The following is an 18,693-nucleotide window of genomic DNA, read 5'->3' as shown; positions in this document are numbered from 1 at the left end:
TGTCCATCACAGATAATAGGTTGACATAGTTTATGACAGGCTGCTCTTGGGCCCGGCACCTGGTCCGGTGGGCAGTGCCCTGGGGCAGAGTCCTGTGACACCAGGGCGTCTGCTCATGCCCTTGGCACAGCTCTGCGGGCATGGCAGGCTTTCCGAGGCTTGGCCAATCCCGTGAGTACACTTCCCCTCCTAAGCCTTAGTTTGCTTGCCCTTCAAATAAAGGACTTGGACCCCATGATGCTTACAAGCCTTCCATATTCTGTGCCGCATCAGCTAGGGCAACATTTGCTATAATGAATAAGCCCACGCTTGCTGGCTTATTGCAGTAGAACTTCATTTCTTGCTCACGGACCAGTGTGTGAGAGGACAGTTGGTGCAGAGGACAGATTCCTCTACATAGTGACTCAGGAACCCAGGCTCCTTCCATCCCATTGCTTTAGGGTGTTTGAGTCCAAAACCAGCAGATGGAGAAGAAGGTAGTAAAGACACACTTGCTTTGGCCCAGAAGTAACTCCTGTCATCTCTGCTCACATTCCATTGGTGAGCCTTAGTCCATGTCTGTTCCTAGATGCCGGGGCCTGGGGAGTGTGGCCCTGGCTGGACAGATGCTTCCAAGCAGCAGCCTCACTTTATGAAAAGGGAACAGGAATCCTGGTGGACAGCTAGCTGGTTCTGTTGCATGGATGGGGTTCAGTTTTGAACTTGTCTCCAGCCTCTTCTCCCAGCAATGGGTGACCTTGTTTCCAAGGAGAATCTTGAAGCCCGTGGTCCTAGTTTCCCACTTTATTGCCTTGAGGCAGAGTCCTACTTTATTACCTGTCATAATTTTTATAGCTAGCCAAAGAGGCCTTTGCTGCTGGGCAAAGTTCTGATAGCTCAGGGGGCCCACTGCCCACACGAGGGGGCTAAAAGAGATAGCAAGTGTCCAGGAGAGAGGAAATAGGAGGGATGTTCCTGCTTTGCAGGAGAAGAGGAGGAAGGGCAGAAAAATAACCAGTTATGTTCTGAAACAAGGAAGAAGGCTGCCTGCCTGCTTCCATTTCTCTGGTAAATATTTGACTGGATGTTTGCCTTTTCTCTGAGGTTTTTGGGTGCTGTGAAGAGAACTGGGCAGAACACCAGAATATCAGAAGCAGTCAATAACCCAGAGGCCAGAGAAGCTCAAAGAACAATCCAGAGAAGGAGATCGCTCACTGGGACCACAGGCAGTGCTTTCCCACCAAGATGATTTCTGCAAACTCCAGGTGAGTTATCAGGTCACACAGGACACACAGGACACACAAGTCACACAGGGCAACCACATGTTCATGGCAACTGTCTTCTTTGATGTCGGTGATTCATGGAAGCTGGGAGAAAGGCATAGGTTTAGTTGGTTTATAGGTTTAGTTAGGTTTATATATGTGGGTTATATGTATGTGGTTATTGTTGGTTTATAGGTTTAGTTAGGTTTATATATGCGGGAAGAAACCATGGATGGGTTCCTGGGTCAATGAACAGGTTTCTGTTTATCTTCAGTTTGGAGCCAGAGTAGAATGGGAAGAGCCCAGATATGGTGTTGAAAGACCTGAGTTGGAATCCTGGCTCTGTAGTTTCTGGGAAATCTGAAAACCTCAGTTTCCTCACCTATAAGTCAAGTGTAATATCCCCAGCTTTGTGAAGATCATGTGAAAAAAGAATGTGAAAGGATTTGAGGTCTGTGAAGTCCTGTACAAATGCCAGGAATTAAGAATTCTCACATTGAAACTTGTCTCCAGCCAAACATTGAAACTTAAATATTTAATTAAAAAAAATTTTTTTAATCTTACTTAAGTCTTAAAAGACCTGAAAAGACTAGCCCAAAATATGACAGAAAGTAGAACTGTCACTTTCTGGTGTCGTCGTGTGTCTGGTTAGATCGTCTAGGGATGCCATGGAGGGTGAGAGACAGAAGAGGCATCGTGGAAAGACAGACGGAGTCTAGACTGTCTAATGGGAGTCCCTTGGGAAAGCAGATGAGGGTTTCCCCACTGTCTGCGGGTAGAGCTTCCTTCCTATGAAACCTTTCATGAGCCAGAATGCTATCAAGCCATTACGTGGAAACATTTTTGAGCATTCCCAGACCCCCAAAATAACCTCTCTTAGGCTTTTCTGTTGCCTTCGGACACATCTTGCCAACAGGTGCACAAAAATAGATGGAGATGAAGTACCAATGCTCACAGACAGTTCAAAGCTCTGGCGGCTTGATGGAGATGCTGAGTGTGCTCCCTGGGGAAGGAGCTTGGTGGGACCCATCTCCCTACTGGGGTGCCTGCTGCTTCTATAATGGCTCGTTGTAAAACAAACACCGAACACTATTTTTGCTTTTGGCCTTTTCTCATAAAGGGGAAAATCCTCTTTGGATTTCTTTCGGTTAGTGAAAACAAGTAGTAGTGTAGGTCATTTATAAAAGCAAAGTGGCATAATGTAAACTTTTGAAAAGTGGGGCATACCTGTACCTGGAGTCCTGGGCACAGGGAAGGAGGGACGAAGCGTGAGGGCAGTGGGTGGAGAAGGACATGGGACAGGAAATAGACCAGAGGGTGGCCTGAAGGACAGGTGGACGGAAAGGAGAGTCAGCTAGGTGCTGGGGGACACGAATTAGGAAGCCTGAGGGCACTGGTCTTTTTCTCCCCTCATTCCAGCTGGGTTCCTTGGGCTGGGAGGGAAGGGCTAAGAGGGAGCAGGGGTGTGTGGCTGGATGTGGACTTCAGGAAGGTCCCTCTGGTCACGGGGTGGAGGAGGGATGAGGGGGCAGTGCGGGAGGTATGGGACGTGGCAGGGATTTGACCCTGAAGTCCAGGTGAGGGTGAGGGGAGCCTAGACTGTGGTGGTGGCTTTGGGGACGGAGACATGTCTGGATTCAGCAGGGACTGGAGGGTCTACCTGACAGGGCTTGATCTGGGGGCGTGTTGGAGAGCGTGCCTCTGCATCTCTGGCTTGGCCTAATGGATGGACAGTGGTGCCATTCCTGACATGAGGTTCCCCAAGGAGGAACAGATTGGCAGGACTGTTCAGTTGGGACATGTTAGACTGGAGTGCCACGGGACATCCCAAACAAGATGACCAGGAGGCAGGCAATTGGCTATATGGTCTGGACTCAGAATAAAAGTCTGAGCTGGACCCCGAGAATGTGGCCCACCCCATGGGCCTGGTACCCTCTGGGCCCCGGACATTCTTTCAAAATCAGCCCCATGCCCTCCACAGCCTCCATGCACTCCTCCCAGGACCGCCTCTTTATCATGGTCATCTCCCCGGATCCCAGGCTGGCTTGTCCGGCTCTTCTTATAGGGCAGGGCTCAGGCCTGAGCACATCGTCCAGATTTGTCTGCCCAGTAAAGAGTAGGGGGTCACTGTCTTCTCTGAGGACCCCAGACACAGAACCTTTATCAATGTCTTCATGTAATTTTAATGTGTGAGTCTGTTTCCTGTTTAGAAAATATACGAAGGTTTCAAATTCCAGCTCTGCCACTTGCAAGCTGAGTGACTATGGGTATTTACTTCACCTCTCCAAAGCCTCAGTTTTCCCATCCATGAAGTGGGAATAATAGTCCTTGCTGCACAGGCTGTGAAAGGATTAAGTGAGATAATAACTATAAAACCGTAGCCCCATGCCTAGCATGGGATGAACCTTCAATAAACGGTACCTAATATTACTGTTATTTTATTAAGGGAGAAGAAATGAAAATGAACGTTGCTTTATTGGACGTTTAATAGAGTAGGGAGTACAAAAAGGGGCTTTTATCTTCCTCAGTCATACATTTTTTTGTGGCAACTCTCTCTGAACTTCTCAGACATGGGTGCAACACCCCCCCCCTCCATACTCACCGTCTGAAGCAGGGTGCCCAGCCAGGCTGACCATTCCTAGCTTTGCAGTAAGCTCAAAATGAACGGGCGAGGTGAAAGCAGAGGAGAGGAAGCAGAGACCTGGACACAGAGGGACAAACAGGGGGGTCATGGGAGAAAGTGGAATAAAGACCCAAAAGGCCAATTAATACCTCATCTCTGATCCTCACAGCTTCACGTTAGTATCTGTGTTTGAGTCCCCCTATGGACAAGTGACAGCCTGTTTCTGAACCTCGCTCTCTAAGGATCCAGCAAGACCTCGGGGATGAGAACGCTGTGTGGACCGTAAAGCCCCAATCTTCTCCATGGTGCCCGTAGCTTGGCACAGGGGACCATCCCATGGCTCATGCCCCAGTAGAGAGCTCTGTTCCCAACCTGGCCAAGCTGATTCTGTCTCTCTGAAACACTGGTGGACCCGGGGCACCCAGCCAGGGTGTCCAGCTTTTTTGTACAATGGCTTCTGTGTCTCTCAATAATGCTGGTGCTACCCTAGGAGAGTGCCCCCGGGCTCCCCTGGGGGCCAGGCTGCTGCTTGAAATCTACCTCTAGCTTGTGGAACAGCATCTGGGAGAAGCAGCTGCAGGGAAGGGGAATGCAGGCCTCAGTTAACAAGGCACCTTTCATACCCATTCTTTTAAAAAATTTTTCTTTAAAGTTTATTTATCTTGAGAGAGAGAGAGGGAGTGCTTGTGTGTGCACATGAGTGGGAGAGGGGCAGAGAGAGATAGAAGGAGAGAAAATCCCAAGCAGGCTCTGCACTGTCAGTGAGAACCCTATGGCAGGGCTCGATCCCATGAACCATGAGATCATGACCTGAGCCGAAATCAAGAGTCGGACGCTTAACTGACTGAGCCACCCAGGCACCCCCATACCCATTCTTTAAATAATACAGGGAAGTGATGGAATTCCACCCATTCCACAGACAAGCAACTGAGGCTTCAGAAGGACAAATGATTCACCCCAGGTTGCAAGGTCTTTGATTCCAAATCCCAGGCTCTTCCTTCCAGACAGATCTGAGGTCTCACTTGAGCATGAAAACACCCCATACATGCCCTCAAAAGGAGGTTACTGACCTAGGGCTGACCACATCTAGTGGTACAACAAGGTCAAAATGAATGGGCACAGTCAAGGCCAAAGAGAAGGAAATGGATTTGGACACACAGAGGAGATAGCTCTGGGGAAAAAAATGGAATAAAAACAGGATGTGTATGTATTTCTCCTGATTCCCAGAGAGCCACAGAAATTGACAGAGGCAAAGCATCAAGGAGTAAGAGGGAATCACACAGAAGACACATAGGACTTTCTGGAAAGGCTGTCAGAGGCAGGCCTGAAGTGGGGTTGTGGGGCTGGGAAGAAAACAAGAGATCTGTCGGCAAGGTGGCTGCCTCTGTGGGTTTTATGATAGTCATGGGCTTAATTTTATCTTATTTAAACAATTTAAAGTTTTAAAATTGGAAGTATGTATATTTATACAAAAGAAGAGGGACTAGTATATTAAACCCATGTACGTATTCCCATTGCCAAATTCCATGGCCAGTCTTGTTTCAGGGGCACCCCCTCTTCCAGGCAACCCAGCATCTCATCATGGATTTCAGTTTTGAAAGGAAGTTTGCTTTCCCCCATGGAATTCTAGAAGCTGTGCACAAATGACCCGCACACAAAGTCAACTCTTCACAAGCCCCCATGAGCCTCTTGTCTTCATCTGACAGAATCCACATTACCCTGGCCACAGGAGTGGAAAATTACATTGAAAGGTCCTAGAATGTGAGTCAGAAAGTACCTATGTGAGGGTCCACATTGCTAGGGTTCAAGTCCTGCTGGCTCCTCCACTTATTAGCTGAGTAGGCTTGGATGAGCTTCCTGATCATTCAGTGCCTCATTTTTCTTATCTGTGAAATGGGCTGATAATAGTACCTCTGTCACAGGACTGTCAGGAGGATGAAGTTAGTTAATAAATGTGTAGCCCCTAAAGCATAGCTTGGGGCACAGTGGGCCCTTGAGAAACGTTATCTGTCCCTCTACCCACTTAGGGAACGTTAGTGAGCACCTACTGGTGCCACATGCTGGGCCAGGAGCTGGGCATGCGGAGATGCATGAGAAGGGTGTCCATCCCCAGGGAGCCCCCCATCCAGTGGGGACACAGACCCAGGAAAAGACACTTCTAAGCAGTGGCCTGGCTGCTATGACAGTGGGCTGTGTCCCAAGCAGTTCAGCCTTCTCCATTCACAAGTGGCCAGACTGAGACCCACAGGCCCTCTGAGCCTAAGGAGCCAAGGCGCTCAGCAGCAGAGCCAGGTGGCCTGGAGGCAGTTGTTCGCGGCCAGCCCTCTTACATGAGGGTCTCAGAAGCGGGTGGGTCTAGAGGGCGGCGGGGCTATTCTGGGCAAAGGTGCTGTGCTTTGGGTCACCCTGCCAGCAGCATGGAAATGGGAGACGGGTCATGGGGTCAGGCGTGGGCAGCTGCCATGGCTACTGGTTAACCAGGTGAAGGACTTTGATTCAGCTGACTGCAGGGTCAGGGGCCAAGGGCAGAAGAGTCCCCAACTCGCGGGGGGCCAGGCTGGCTGTCCGTGCCATGCACTGGATTGGGAAGGGCTGGCAGCAGACTCTCCAGGGACAGAGGAGCAGACAGGGTCTGGGGTCTGAGGAGGTAGAAATGGAGCCTGGGAGAGTTCCTTTTCAGCCCAACATAAGGCAAATCCCTTATCTTTGGTCAGAGCTGTGCAGAAGTGGGAAGGGGATGGAAAAGAAGATCAGTTCTCATTGAGCATGAGGCGAGCATTTGACTCTCACTGTGTCTGATCATCAGGCAGCCTGGAAAGGAGGCATTAGATCCACTTTCAGGAGGAGGAGAGTAAGGCCCGGAGAAGGCATGGCTCACCCACCATCACACGGCTGCTGGGGGGTGGGGGGAGGGGGCTGGGCTCGCTCTCAGGTCTGCCTGGCTCCCTGTGCTTTTCCTCTAGGCCCTGTGAGATGAAAGGGTTGGAGAGGATTCCTACCCCTGGAAGTGCTGGCCGAGTGTGGGTGTGGGGCTGGGGAACGTCCTAAAAGGCATTCAAGCATCTGAAGGGGCTGGATTCCAGAGCTTCTAGGTGACCAGGTGGGTGTCTGTGATCCTGACTGAGTGGATGAATGTTCTATCTCAGGGGTGGACAGGAGGCAGCTGTGCCATACGCATGTCCACCGCACCCAGCACTGCTGGTTTCTCAGTCTCCCTCCCCTCCTCCCCCTTCCTTCCTTCCTTCCTTCCTTCCTTCTTTCCTTCTTTTCATTCATTCATTCATTCATTCGGCACCTACTTGGATTTGCTATGTATGTACCTGTCCCAAGTCAGAAGCTGGGGGTAGGGCTGGAGTGGAAGATGGTTGGAGTTTAAAGCTGAGTGAAATGCTCCTTGCTTTGGAACAGCCCAGGCTAAAAGTGAAAGCCGAGGCCTGAAGAAGGCCCCCGCAGCAGGAAGTGATGAGTGCCAGAGAGCGATGAGGCTAAGGAGTGGGGGTGGGGGGTCCTTCCCAAAGAGGCTGGAGGGACGGACTCTGGCACCAGGGAGACCAGCCAGGGCAGGAGGCTGGTGCAACACCCCGAAGGGCAGGTGATAAGGGCTAAAGAGTTTCCAGATGACCTCACCTGCTGTTACACGTCAGAGCAAGGCCTAGTGTTTGGGAACCCCTCCGTACAAGGACAAATACTTGCAGAAGGTGCAGTGAGTCAGAGCAATCACCTCATGGTCAGGGTTTCAAACGGCTGATGGACAACCATTAGTGGGCTGTAAAATTAATTTAACGGTTATGACCAGCACTTTACAAAATGGAATGGACCAGAACAACATGAATAGAATTGAATCAGATTAAAAATAGTAGAGGATATGAAGGATATTGTGTTACGAAAATTTGTTCTGCATGTTTGTGCACGGCTGTGTGTACACGCACACACATGAACTGGGTCATGGCTATAGTGTGTACTTGACCACAGCTATGACTCGTAGTCAGAAAACTTAAAAACACTGAACGGGGCCAAACTCCTCATTTTGCAGAGCATGGGAGAAGAGGGTTGGTTGGAGCACTGGCTCTGTCCTGTGTTTTTTCCTCTAAACTTACCTTTCTCCCAAAGCTTAGTTTATATTCAGACCAGTTTACAAACTTGAACAGCCTCCGTATTTTTGTCTGTGCCCAGAGCCAGGGCCACATCTCCCCAGCGGTGTGCCAGGGAATGTGTAACAACTGGCTGAGAAAAATACATACATATATTTAATATAAATTATACTGATATAATGGATGTATCACACAGCTCACAGGTAATGAAATATACAATGCTCTTTATTACAGGTTCCATAGAATCAATTAATTCTTGCGGAATGCTTTCATCGATTTTTACTCAACTCTTTTATCTATAGCCAACCTGTAGTTGATGAATGAGCATAGTTTCAACATGAACGTTATTTGATATTTTTATTTACACTAATGAGTAAGACAAATGTGAAACAATGAAGGCAAGGGTTAGGTCAAAACTTCCCTCATTCATCAATCGACAGAAACTATTTCCTAGATAGGATAAGAGTTTTTGAATTCTGGGAGAATACTTCTTCAATTTTTTTTCCCTGTTATTCACAGTGTAATAGCTACAAACATAGGTTTAAATGTAATCTGCATTATTAACATTTTCTCTGTCACTTTTTTAAAATGTTTATTTATTTTTGAGAGAGAGGGAGAGTGCACGCAGGGTGGGGGGCAGAGACAGAGAGGGAGAGAGAGAATCCCAAGCAAGATCTGCACTGTCAGCGTGGAGCCTGATGCGGGGCTCGAATTCACGAACTGTGAGATCACGACCTGTGTGGAAACCAAGAGTCAGACGCTTAACCGACTGAGCCACTCAGGTGCCCCTTCTCTGTCACTTTATAGACAATCTACAAAACAATAAAGCAAGCCCTGATTTGTAGTGTCTGGCCTATTTGCATGGTGTAAATATTCCCGCTGTGGCCAGTTTCAAGGTGCATACATGAAGTCGCTGAATATGGGTGTGGAAAGAGATAACTCCGTAGCACGCCATAACATAGTTTCCATCACACACATGCAAGAGATGTAAATAACTTCAGGAGCATAGATAATAGTATAATGATTAGAAAGTGATGGGTTTTCAAGGGATACAGGAGTACTGATGCATAGGGGCACTTGTACCCCAATGTTTATAGCAGCACTCTCAACAATATCCAGATTATGGAAAGAGCCTAAATGTCCATCAACTGATGAATGGATAAAGAAATTGTGGTTTATATACACAATGGAGTACTACCGGGCAATGAGAAAGAACGAAATATGGCCCTTTGTAGCAACGTGGATGGAACTGGAGAGTGTGATGCTAAGTGAAATAAGCCATACAGAGAAAGACAGATAGCATATGTTTTCATTCTTATGTGGATCCTGAGAAACTTAACAGAAACCCATGGGGGAGGGGAAGGAAAAAAAAAAAAGAGGTTAGAGTGGGAGAGAGCCAAAGCATAAGAGACTCTTAAAAATTGAGAACGAAGTGAGGGTTGATGGGGGGTGGGAGGGAGGGGAGGGTGGGTGATGGGTATTGAGGAGGGCACCTTTTGGGATGAGCACTGGGTGTTGTATGGAAACCAATTTGACAATAAATTTCATATATTGAAAAAAAATAATGACATCACCAAAATAAAAAAAAAAGAAAGTGATGGGTTTTGAATCTTTGCTACCTTTCTTTTTAGTATAACTTATTTAATTATAAGTTTATATAATTTAGTTTTTAACAATGCTGGTGTTTCACAATGGGCCTGCAAAATTCCTGATAAGGTGATTCAAGCCAGCCTGAGCACACTATTACATCTGCCTGGAACTCTCAGGCAGGATGGCAAGGAGGCTATGCACGAGGGGATTGATGGGATTCCCAGAGGTGGGTCAGGGTGGCCCAGGAGCGGACAGCCCAACACACAGACTACTGCATTGCTGGAGGTGTCACAAGGACAGGCAGGCACCCACACACACATAAACACATGCAACATACATGCACACACACCTCTTCCTCCTTCCCTAATCCTTCTCTGTGCTGAGCACCAAGGTCCTGCAGCTGCCTGCCCACAAGGTGCCTGAACTCACTGAGTTTCACCTGAAATAGTCCTGGGCGTCCTGACTTTTTCCGCTCACTGGCCCTCTCTGGGCCTCAGTTTCCTCAGGGAAGTTCCCTTGGAATGTTTTTTTTTTTTTAATTTTTTTTAATGTTTATTTATTATTGAGAGACAGAGAGAGATAGAGCATGAGCTGGGGAGGGGCCGAGAGAGAGGGAGACACAGAATCTGAAGCAGGCTCCAGGCTCTGAGCTGTCAGCACAGAGCCCAATGTGGGGCTCGAACTCACGAATAGTGAGATCATGACCTGAGCTGAAGTCGGGCACTCAACTGACTGAGCCACCCAGGTGCCCCTGAATGTGTGGTTTTTTTTTTAAATTTAAGTTCAAGTTAGTTAACTTATAGTGTAGTATTGGCTTCAGAAGTAGAATTTAGTGATTCAACACTTACATATAACACCCAGTGCTCATCCCAGTAAGTGTCTTCCTTAATGCCCGTCACCCAGTTAGCCCATCCCCCACCCACCTCCCTCCATCAACCCTCAGTTTGTTCCCTGTATTTAAGAGTCTCTTAGGGTTTGCCTGCCTCTCAGCAGACATTCCTGAGCCTCTCCGTGCCAGGCGCTGGGCTGACCTTAGGAATCAGAGATGAGTCTGTGGGGTGTGAAACCTCTCCTGGCTTCAGTTCCTTGTTTTACAAAGGAGATAACACAACCTGCCTCACGAGATTCGTGCAAGAATTAGATAATCTAAAATGGCAGAATTCCTAGGCCATAGTGACACATATTAAAGTGACATCCATTAAGGAAAGCTGTTATCATATGTTTAACTTACTACTATGGAAGGATAATATTGGGGCCAAAGGAAGCAAAAGGATTGTGGGGCAGAGACCCCCCCGCCACAGGCAGGGGATCAGTAAGGGGGTGTTGGAGACAGGAGCTGGGAATTCAGACGACCCGTCATCTAGATGCACCAGCTGTATAGCACACCTCAGATTGGCCATCACGGCATTTTATTAATTAAGTAGTATTTTAATTAATGAAGGGCATCTGGGTGTCTCAGTTGGTTAAACGTCTGACTTTGGCTCAGGTCATAATCTCGCAGCTCGTGAGTTGGAGCCTCATGTCAGGCTCTCTGCTATCAGCACAGACAGAGCCTGCTTCGGATTCTCTGTCTTCTTCTCTCTCTGCCCCTCCCCCACTAGCTTGTGCGCCCTCTCTCTCTCTCTCAAAAATACACATTTTTCAAAAAGGAATGTTTTGGGGCGCCTGGGTGGCGCAGTCGGTTAAGCGTCCGACTTCAGCCAGGTCACGATCTCGCGGTTCGTGAGTTCGAGCCCCGTGTCAGGCTCTGGGCTGATGGCTCAGAGCCTGGAGCCTGTTTCCGATTCTGTGTCTCCCTCTCTCTCTGCCCCTCCCCCGTTCATGCTCTGTCTCTCTCTGTCCCAAAAATAAATAAACGTTGAAAAAAAAATTTAAAAAAAAAAAGGAATGTTTTAACTAATGAAAGATTTATAATTTGTACCACCCCAAACCATACATGTTTTCACTTTATGCTGGTTTCACACCCTTCTTTACCTCAGAATGGTGTTTTATGGCTTAGGAACTACCTTTAGTCTTTCCCTGATTACAGAGCGACCTGTTCATTCATTCAGCACGTGTTTATTGCCTCTACTTTGCGCCAGGCACTGTTCTAAGCTCTCCCAATAGACGGACACAGCTGTCAAGCCGCATATCTCTGTGTACTGCAATTCAGAAAAAATCATAAAAAGTCAGTCGAATGACCTCAAATGCCACTACCCAGAGATGACCACTCTTCACAACTTGGGATCAAGAAAGAATTTTCTTTCACTTTACGGTATATCATAAACACATTTCCAAGGCATCATCCGTGGAAAGCAGATCTTCTGCGTTTGGGGGTTTTGTCTCGGGGCTGCCCTGTAGGTGTTGTCCACCCTTCAGCATTCCTGCCCCACCAGCCCTGGACCCACCAGCAAGCAGCATGAGTAGTAAAGGCCAGGGAAGGGGCCTCAGTGGCTTTTGAACTTGGGTTGATTGCAGTATGTTTCATATGCTCACTGCAGTGGCTGCTGGAGAGGAAGTGCAGCCCAGGGGTTTCAGACTATGCAGCTGGGGCCCCTTAGAGGGCAGCACTGTCCACCCTCCTGGAGCTCACCTGTTCCCAGCTGCTGCCCACTCTCTACCCCTGCCAGCAGGACGCAGACCAGGCGGTGACTCTGTACAGGCAGTCACCCATCCAGAGGAGTCTGACGGACCTGTTATACCCACACAGAGATTTCCTTTCTTTAGTAAACGCATTTTCTTTCCTTGATTGAATGAAGAAATCAAGTTTAGTCAGATCCCATTTTTGCTTAAAATTATAGAGGTTATAAACACGCATAGTTATGGAAGGAGAAGGGACTTTTATTTACTACTTTATACATTGGTAGACATTTTGAGTGTTTTACAATGAGCGTATAGTACATTTCAAACATTATACACACACGAGAGAGAGATTGACAGAGTGAGGGATAGAGAGAGAGAAAGAGAGCAAGAATCTGGGCATTCTAGTACATATCTTTAGGCACCTCTCTGAGTATTTCCCTAGCTTATATTTTTCAGAAGTAGGATTCCTTAATGTGGAATTGCCATATTTTGAAAAGTTCTTCATGTATATGTTGCAAAATTAATCCTCAGAATGTTTATACCAGTTTATACTCTTACTACCAGGAAATGGATACTAACTTGTTTTAATCTTCAGTAATGCTAGGTAGTATTTTCAATAATTCTCAATTTAATAGATAAGACAACACTTTATCTTAATTTCTACTGTTATTACTAGTTGCAATTTTAAGAACTTACCACGCATTTGTTCTTTTTTTTTAAATTTTTTTAACGTTTTATTTATTTTTGAGACAGAGAGAGACAGAGCATGAACGGGGGAGGGGCAGAGAGAGAGGGAGACACAGAATCGGAAACAGGCTCCAGGCTCTGAGCCATCAGCCCAGAGCCCGACTCGGGGCTTGAACCCACGGACCGCGAGATCGTGACCTGAGCTGAAGTCGGCTGCTTAACTGACTGATTAAGCACTCCCTGGCGCCCCAAGAACTTATCACGCATTTGTATCTCTTCTTTGTTAGTGGCTTACTATTCTTTGGACATTTTTGTTCTTGTGGTGTTTCTCTTCTAGTCTCAATTTTATTTTTTTCTCTTCCTGTAGTTTGTTGGAGCGATTGAATTTTCTTTTTTTCATAGATACTCTTTAATGTACGTTTTACAATGTATTTGTATTCCTCCGGCAATTCCCTGTGTACTTTTAACATACTTACCTAGAACTGCATTTTTCTTATAAAGCCCAGAAAGAGAAAACAGGTTTCTCCATCATCCTGCTAAACAGGAGAATGTGATCCTGCTGTTCTCTCTGCATCCACACCTGGCCTCAGCTCGCCCCTTCCCCCATGGGATTTTACCTCCAAATTGGCAATTCACACGTTTTGTTTCACAATAACTACTTACCTAGATATTTAACAAGATATTTTACTCATTTCTGTGTTGGCTGTTGCCTTTACATCCTTCTTCTTCCTAGACTCCTTTCTTTCTTTCTTTTTAAAAAATTAATTAATTAATTAATTAATTTTTTAAACTTACATCCAAGTTAGTTAGCATATGGTGCAACAGTGATTTCAGGAGTAGATTCCTTAAGCCCCTTACCCATTTAGTCCATCCCCCCCTCCCACAGCCCCTCTAGCAACCCTCTGTTTGTTCTCTATATTTAAGAGTCTCTTATGTTTTGTCCCCCCCCCCGTTTTTATATTATATTTGCTTCCCTTCCCTTATGTTCATCTGTTTTGTATCTTAAATTCCTCATATGAGTGAGGTCGTATGACATTTGTCTTTTTCTGACTAATTTTATTTAGCATAATACCCTCCAGTTCCATCCACATAGTTGCAAATGGTAAGATTTCATTCTTTTTGATTGCTGAGTAATATATACCACATCTTCTTTATTCATTCATCTGTCGATGGACATTTGGGCTCTTTCCATAATTTGGCTATTGTTGATAGTGCTGCTATAAACATGGGGTGCATGTGTCCCTTCGATACAGCACACCTGTATCTCTTGGATAAATACCTCATAGTGCAATTGCTGGGTCATAGGGTAGTTCTATTTTTAGTTTTTTGATGAACTGCCATACTGTTTTCCAGAGTGGCTGTACCAGTTTGCATTCCCACCAGCAATGCAAAAGAGATCCTCTTTCTCCTCATCCTCACCAACATCTGTTGTTGCCTGAGTTGTTAATGTTAGCCATTCTGACAGGTGTGAGGTGGTATCTCATTGTGGTTTTGATCTGTATTTCCGTGATGATGAGTGATGTTGAGCATTTTTTCATGTGTTGGCTTGCCATCTGAATGTCTTCTTTGCAAAAGTGTCTATTCATGTCTTTTGCCCATTTCTTCACTGGATTATTTTTTTTTGGGTGTTGAGTTTGGTAAGTTCTTTATAGCTTTTGGATACTAGCCCGTTATCTTATATGTCATTTGCAAATATCTTCTCCCATTCTGTCAGTTGCCTTTTAGTTTTGCTGATTGTTTTCTTTGCTGTGCAGAAGGTTTTTTTTTTTAATTTTTATTTATTTTATTTTATTTTTATTTTTTTATTTATTATTTATTTTTTAATTTTTTTTAATGAAATTTATTGACAAATTGGTTTCCATACAACACCCAGTGCTCATCCCAAAAGGTGCCCTCCTCAATACCCATCACCCACCCTCTCCTCCCTCCCACCCCCCATCAACCCTCAGTTTGTTCTCAGTTTTTAACAGTCTCTTATGCTTTGGCTCTCTCCCACTCTAACCTCTTTTTTTTTTTTCCTTCCCCTCCCCCATGGGTTCCTGTTAAGTTTCTCAGGATCCACATAAGAGTGAAAACATATGGTATCTGTCTTTCTCTGTATGGCTTATTTCACTTAGCATCACACTCTCCAGTTCCATCCACGTTGCTACAAAAGGCCATATTTCATTTTTTCTCATTGCCACGTAATATTCCATTGTGTATATAAACCACAATTTCTTTATCCATTCATCAGTTGATGGACATTTAGGCTCTTTCCATAATTTGGCTATTGTTGAGAGTGCTGCTATGAACATTGGGGTACAAGTGGCCCTATGCATCAGTACTCCTGTATCCCTTGGATAAATTCCTAGCAGTGCTATTGCTGGGTCATAGGGTAGGTCTATTTTTAATTTTCTGAGGAACCTCCACACTGCTTTCCAGAGCGGCTGCACCAATTTGCATTCCCACCAACAGTGCAAGAGGGTTCCCGTTTCTCCACATCCTCTCCAGCATCTATAGTCTCCTGATTTGTTCATTTTGGCCACTCTGACTGGCGTGAGGTGATACCTGAGTGTGGTTTTGATTTGTATTTCCCTGATAAGGAGCGATGTTGAACATCTTTTCATGTGCCTGTTGGCCATCCGGATGTCTTCTTTATTTATTTATTTATTTATTTTTTAATTTTTTTTTTCAACGTTTATTTATTTTTGGGACAGAGAGAGACAGAGCATGAACAGGGGATGGGCAGAGAGAGAGGGAGACACAGAATCGGAAACAGGCTCCAGGCTCTGAGCCATCAGCCCAGAGCCTGACGCGGGGCTCGAACTCACGGAGCGCAAGATCGTGACCTGGCTGAAGTCGGACGCTTAACCGACTGTGCCACCCAGGCGCCCCCGGATGTCTTCTTTAGAGAAGTGTCTATTCATGTTTTCTGCCCATCAGAAGGTTTTTATTTTGATGAGGTCCCAGTAGTTCATTTTTGCTTTTTTTTCCCTTGCCTCCAGAGACGTGTTGAGTAAGAAGTTGCTTTGGCTGAGGTCAAAGAGGTTTTTTGCCTGCTTTCTCTTTGAGGATTTTGATGGCTTCCTGTCTTACATTGAGGTCTTTCATCCATTTTGAGTTTATTTTTGTGTATGGTGTAAGAAAGTGGTTCAGATTCATTCTTATGCATGTCGCTGTCCAGTTTTTCCAGCACCATTTGCTGAAGAGACTGTCTTTGTTCCATTGTATATTCTTTCCTGCTTTGTTAAAGATTAGTTGGCCATACGTTTGTGGGTCCATTCTGGGATCTCTATTCTGTTCCATTGATCTAAGTGTCTCTTTTTGTGCCAGTACCATACTGTCTTGATGATTACAGCTTTGTAATACATCTTGAAGTCTGGGATTGCGATGACTCCAGCTTCGGTTGTAGAGTCCTCTTTCTTATTTCTTGAGAATTTCCTCCATTGTTTTTTTCCAGGGAAGGTCTTTTGAGTCCTTGTGTGTCTAAGAATGTTATCTATGTGTAAAGATATATATTTATTTAAATGTATATTTACTTAGAATCCTGTGCTCAGGGATTTTTTTTTTTTTGCCTGCTATTGCTTTTTGCACCCCTCTATTTCCTCCTAGATTTATGCTTCTTTTAAAAATTTTTTTTAATTTTAATTAATTTTGAGAGAGAGAGAGAGAGAGAGAGCGCAAGTGGGAGAGAGGGGCAAACGGAGAGAGAGAGAGAGAGAGAGAGAGAGAGAGAGAGAGAGAGAGAGAGAATCTCAAGCAGGCTCCACACTCAACGCAGAGCCCAATACAGGGCTCGATCCCATGATATTGGAATCATGACCTGAGCCGAAATCAAGGGTCCCATCTTAACCAACTGAGCCACCCAGGCACTCCTAGATTTATGCTTCTACAGGATTTCCTGTAGCAATTACCTCAGAGAGGTTCCATATTAACTTCATCTCCTCAGGGATAAGTTCCTCTTTCTTGAATTTTTGACTCCCTTTTGTGGTGTTATCTTTCCTCAAATGTCTGATGGCTCTTGATTGTGTGCTCATCTTTGTGACTGAGCTGGCCACTGGGGTACCCACTTTGTGGAGGGTGGCTAGTCCTAAGGCTGCTGTCAGGGCAGTGGGATGGAGGTGGTACAGCTAGGTGGGGTGCCTCAGGGGCTGTCTGGAAGCTGAAGCTTCTGGTCCCTTGCAGGACCATCTGTGATCCAGAGCACTGCCCCCCCACCTCTGACCCATATACACTACTCTTGGGGACAACACCCATTGCCTCTGACTGGTCAGCAGGGGTGGGAAGACAGTTGGGTCTCTGTGAGACCCCAGTTCATCATTCCGTGGGCTGCTGACAACCCTGTCCTGTTACACTGTGAGTGTAGAACCTTTCGTTGTGTGGCCCCACAGTCTGTGGCCTCATTGACTCACTCTTTTTCTCTTTGTTTTAGTCCCAGTTGCTCTCCATCATTCGGGGTCTTCCCATAGTTTCTGTGTCCCCAATAGATACCCTTCTTGCTTTCAAAATCTCTGTTTTCTTTCTTTTTTAAAAAAAATAACATCTTGGGGCACCTGGGTGGTCCAGTCATTTGGGCTTCTGACTATCGATTTCAGCTGAGATCATGATCTCATGGTTCATGGGTTCGAGCCCTGCATCAGGCTCTGTGCTGGCAGTATGGAGCCTGCTTGGGATTCTCTCTCTCCCTCTCTCTCTGCCTCTCCCCACTCATGTGTTTTCTCTCTCTCTCTCTCAAAATAAACTTAAAAAAATTAAAAAATAACATCTTTATCATTTTGAGGGTTTCATATAGGATGGGGAGACTGATGCATGTTCTCAGTGTACCTTCCTAAAAGCAGAAGTGTGAGCTTTACAGTTCTATCACATTTCTGATGGCCTGAGTTCCTGCACCTTCTCCACCGCTTCTAGGGTCTTTCAGACCTATGGTTAGACATAACTGGGGAATACTGGGGTTTTAAAAGAACTCCGGCGTGGGGGTGTGCCCTGCTCACGGGTTCCCCAGAGGAGTGGTCTTCCCTGAGACTTCTGAGGGAAAGGCAGGAGCTGGCAGGGGAATGGGGCCTGGGAGATGGCCGATGTGCTGCAGGGGTGGGAGACAGAGTCAGCACAGGTCTGCAGGTCCCGGTGAGCATGTAGACAGGGTGTATTGGAGTCTGAGCAGCAAGAACAGAGTTTACTAGGCACTGAGTCAATGTTCTTCTCAAACTGATACTGGTTGCATAGTGCATGGTCATGTAATTGATCAAAGTACTTCTGAATAAAATAGAAGCCTTTTTGTTCCTGGTGCCTGGGTGGCTCAGTCAGTTGAGTGTCCAACTTTGAAGCCTGCTTCGGATTCTGTGTCTCCCTCTCTCCCTGCCCCTCACCCACTTGTTGTCTCCTCTCTCTCTCTGTCTCTCGAAAATAAATAAAAATTAAAAAATAAAATAACAAATAAAAAGATTAGATGATTGGGGTGCCTGGGTAGCTCAGTCAGTTGAGCATCTGACTCTTGATTTCAGCTCAGGTTGTGATCCCAGGGTTGTGAGATCGAGCCCTGTGTCAGGATTCTCTCTCTCCCTCTCTGTCTGGCCCTCCCCCTTCTCCCTTCGCCTCTCTCTCTCTCTGTCTCTGTCTCTCTCTCTTTCAAAAAACAAGATAAGATGATCTTAGTGGTGAATAAGCTGAACTCCTGACAGTGATGCTCAGTGCTGATGGGTCAATGCCTGCAGCAGTGACTGATGATGTGAATGTGTTTTTTGGCTGTTTTTCAGAACCAGGCAGCTAAATGGCACCTGTGTCAGCTCAGTGGACATGGAGCTCTTCCTCCATTACTCCCTCATCCCATCAGTAAGTAAAGGCAGAGGAGAGCAAGGAGCAGAGAGGAGGGGAATTGGGTCCCTCCCATACACAGGCTCCCCAAAGGGCCTGAATAGGTCAG

At 46.2% G+C, this 18,693-nt stretch overlaps 1 protein-coding gene across 3 annotated transcripts in view; it reads left to right on the top strand.

Moving 5' to 3' along the window:
* The window catches only part of ALDH1B1 (aldehyde dehydrogenase 1 family member B1), a 331,536-nt gene that overhangs the window by 273,733 nt on the left and 39,110 nt on the right, over window positions 1-18,693 (top strand). For 2 of the 3 annotated variants that reach the window (XM_047831279.1, XM_047831280.1), the window contains 2 exons: window positions 1,084-1,244; window positions 18,527-18,602. In XM_047831279.1, the coding sequence (XP_047687235.1) occupies window positions 1,225-1,244; window positions 18,527-18,602 (96 nt within the window). In that variant the 5' untranslated portion in view covers window positions 1,084-1,224. Of the gene's footprint in view, window positions 1-1,083; window positions 1,245-6,827; window positions 6,965-18,526; window positions 18,603-18,693 lie in introns of all 3 variants that reach the window. The other variant, XM_047831281.1, reaches the window with a different exon arrangement.

The sequence above is a fragment of the Prionailurus viverrinus genome, chromosome D4 (genome assembly GCF_022837055.1).
Source record: "Prionailurus viverrinus isolate Anna chromosome D4, UM_Priviv_1.0, whole genome shotgun sequence".
Lineage (NCBI taxonomy): Eukaryota > Metazoa > Chordata > Mammalia > Carnivora > Felidae > Prionailurus > Prionailurus viverrinus.
Note: the sequence above shows the minus strand (reverse complement) of the source record. Positions and strands in the feature narration are given on the sequence as shown.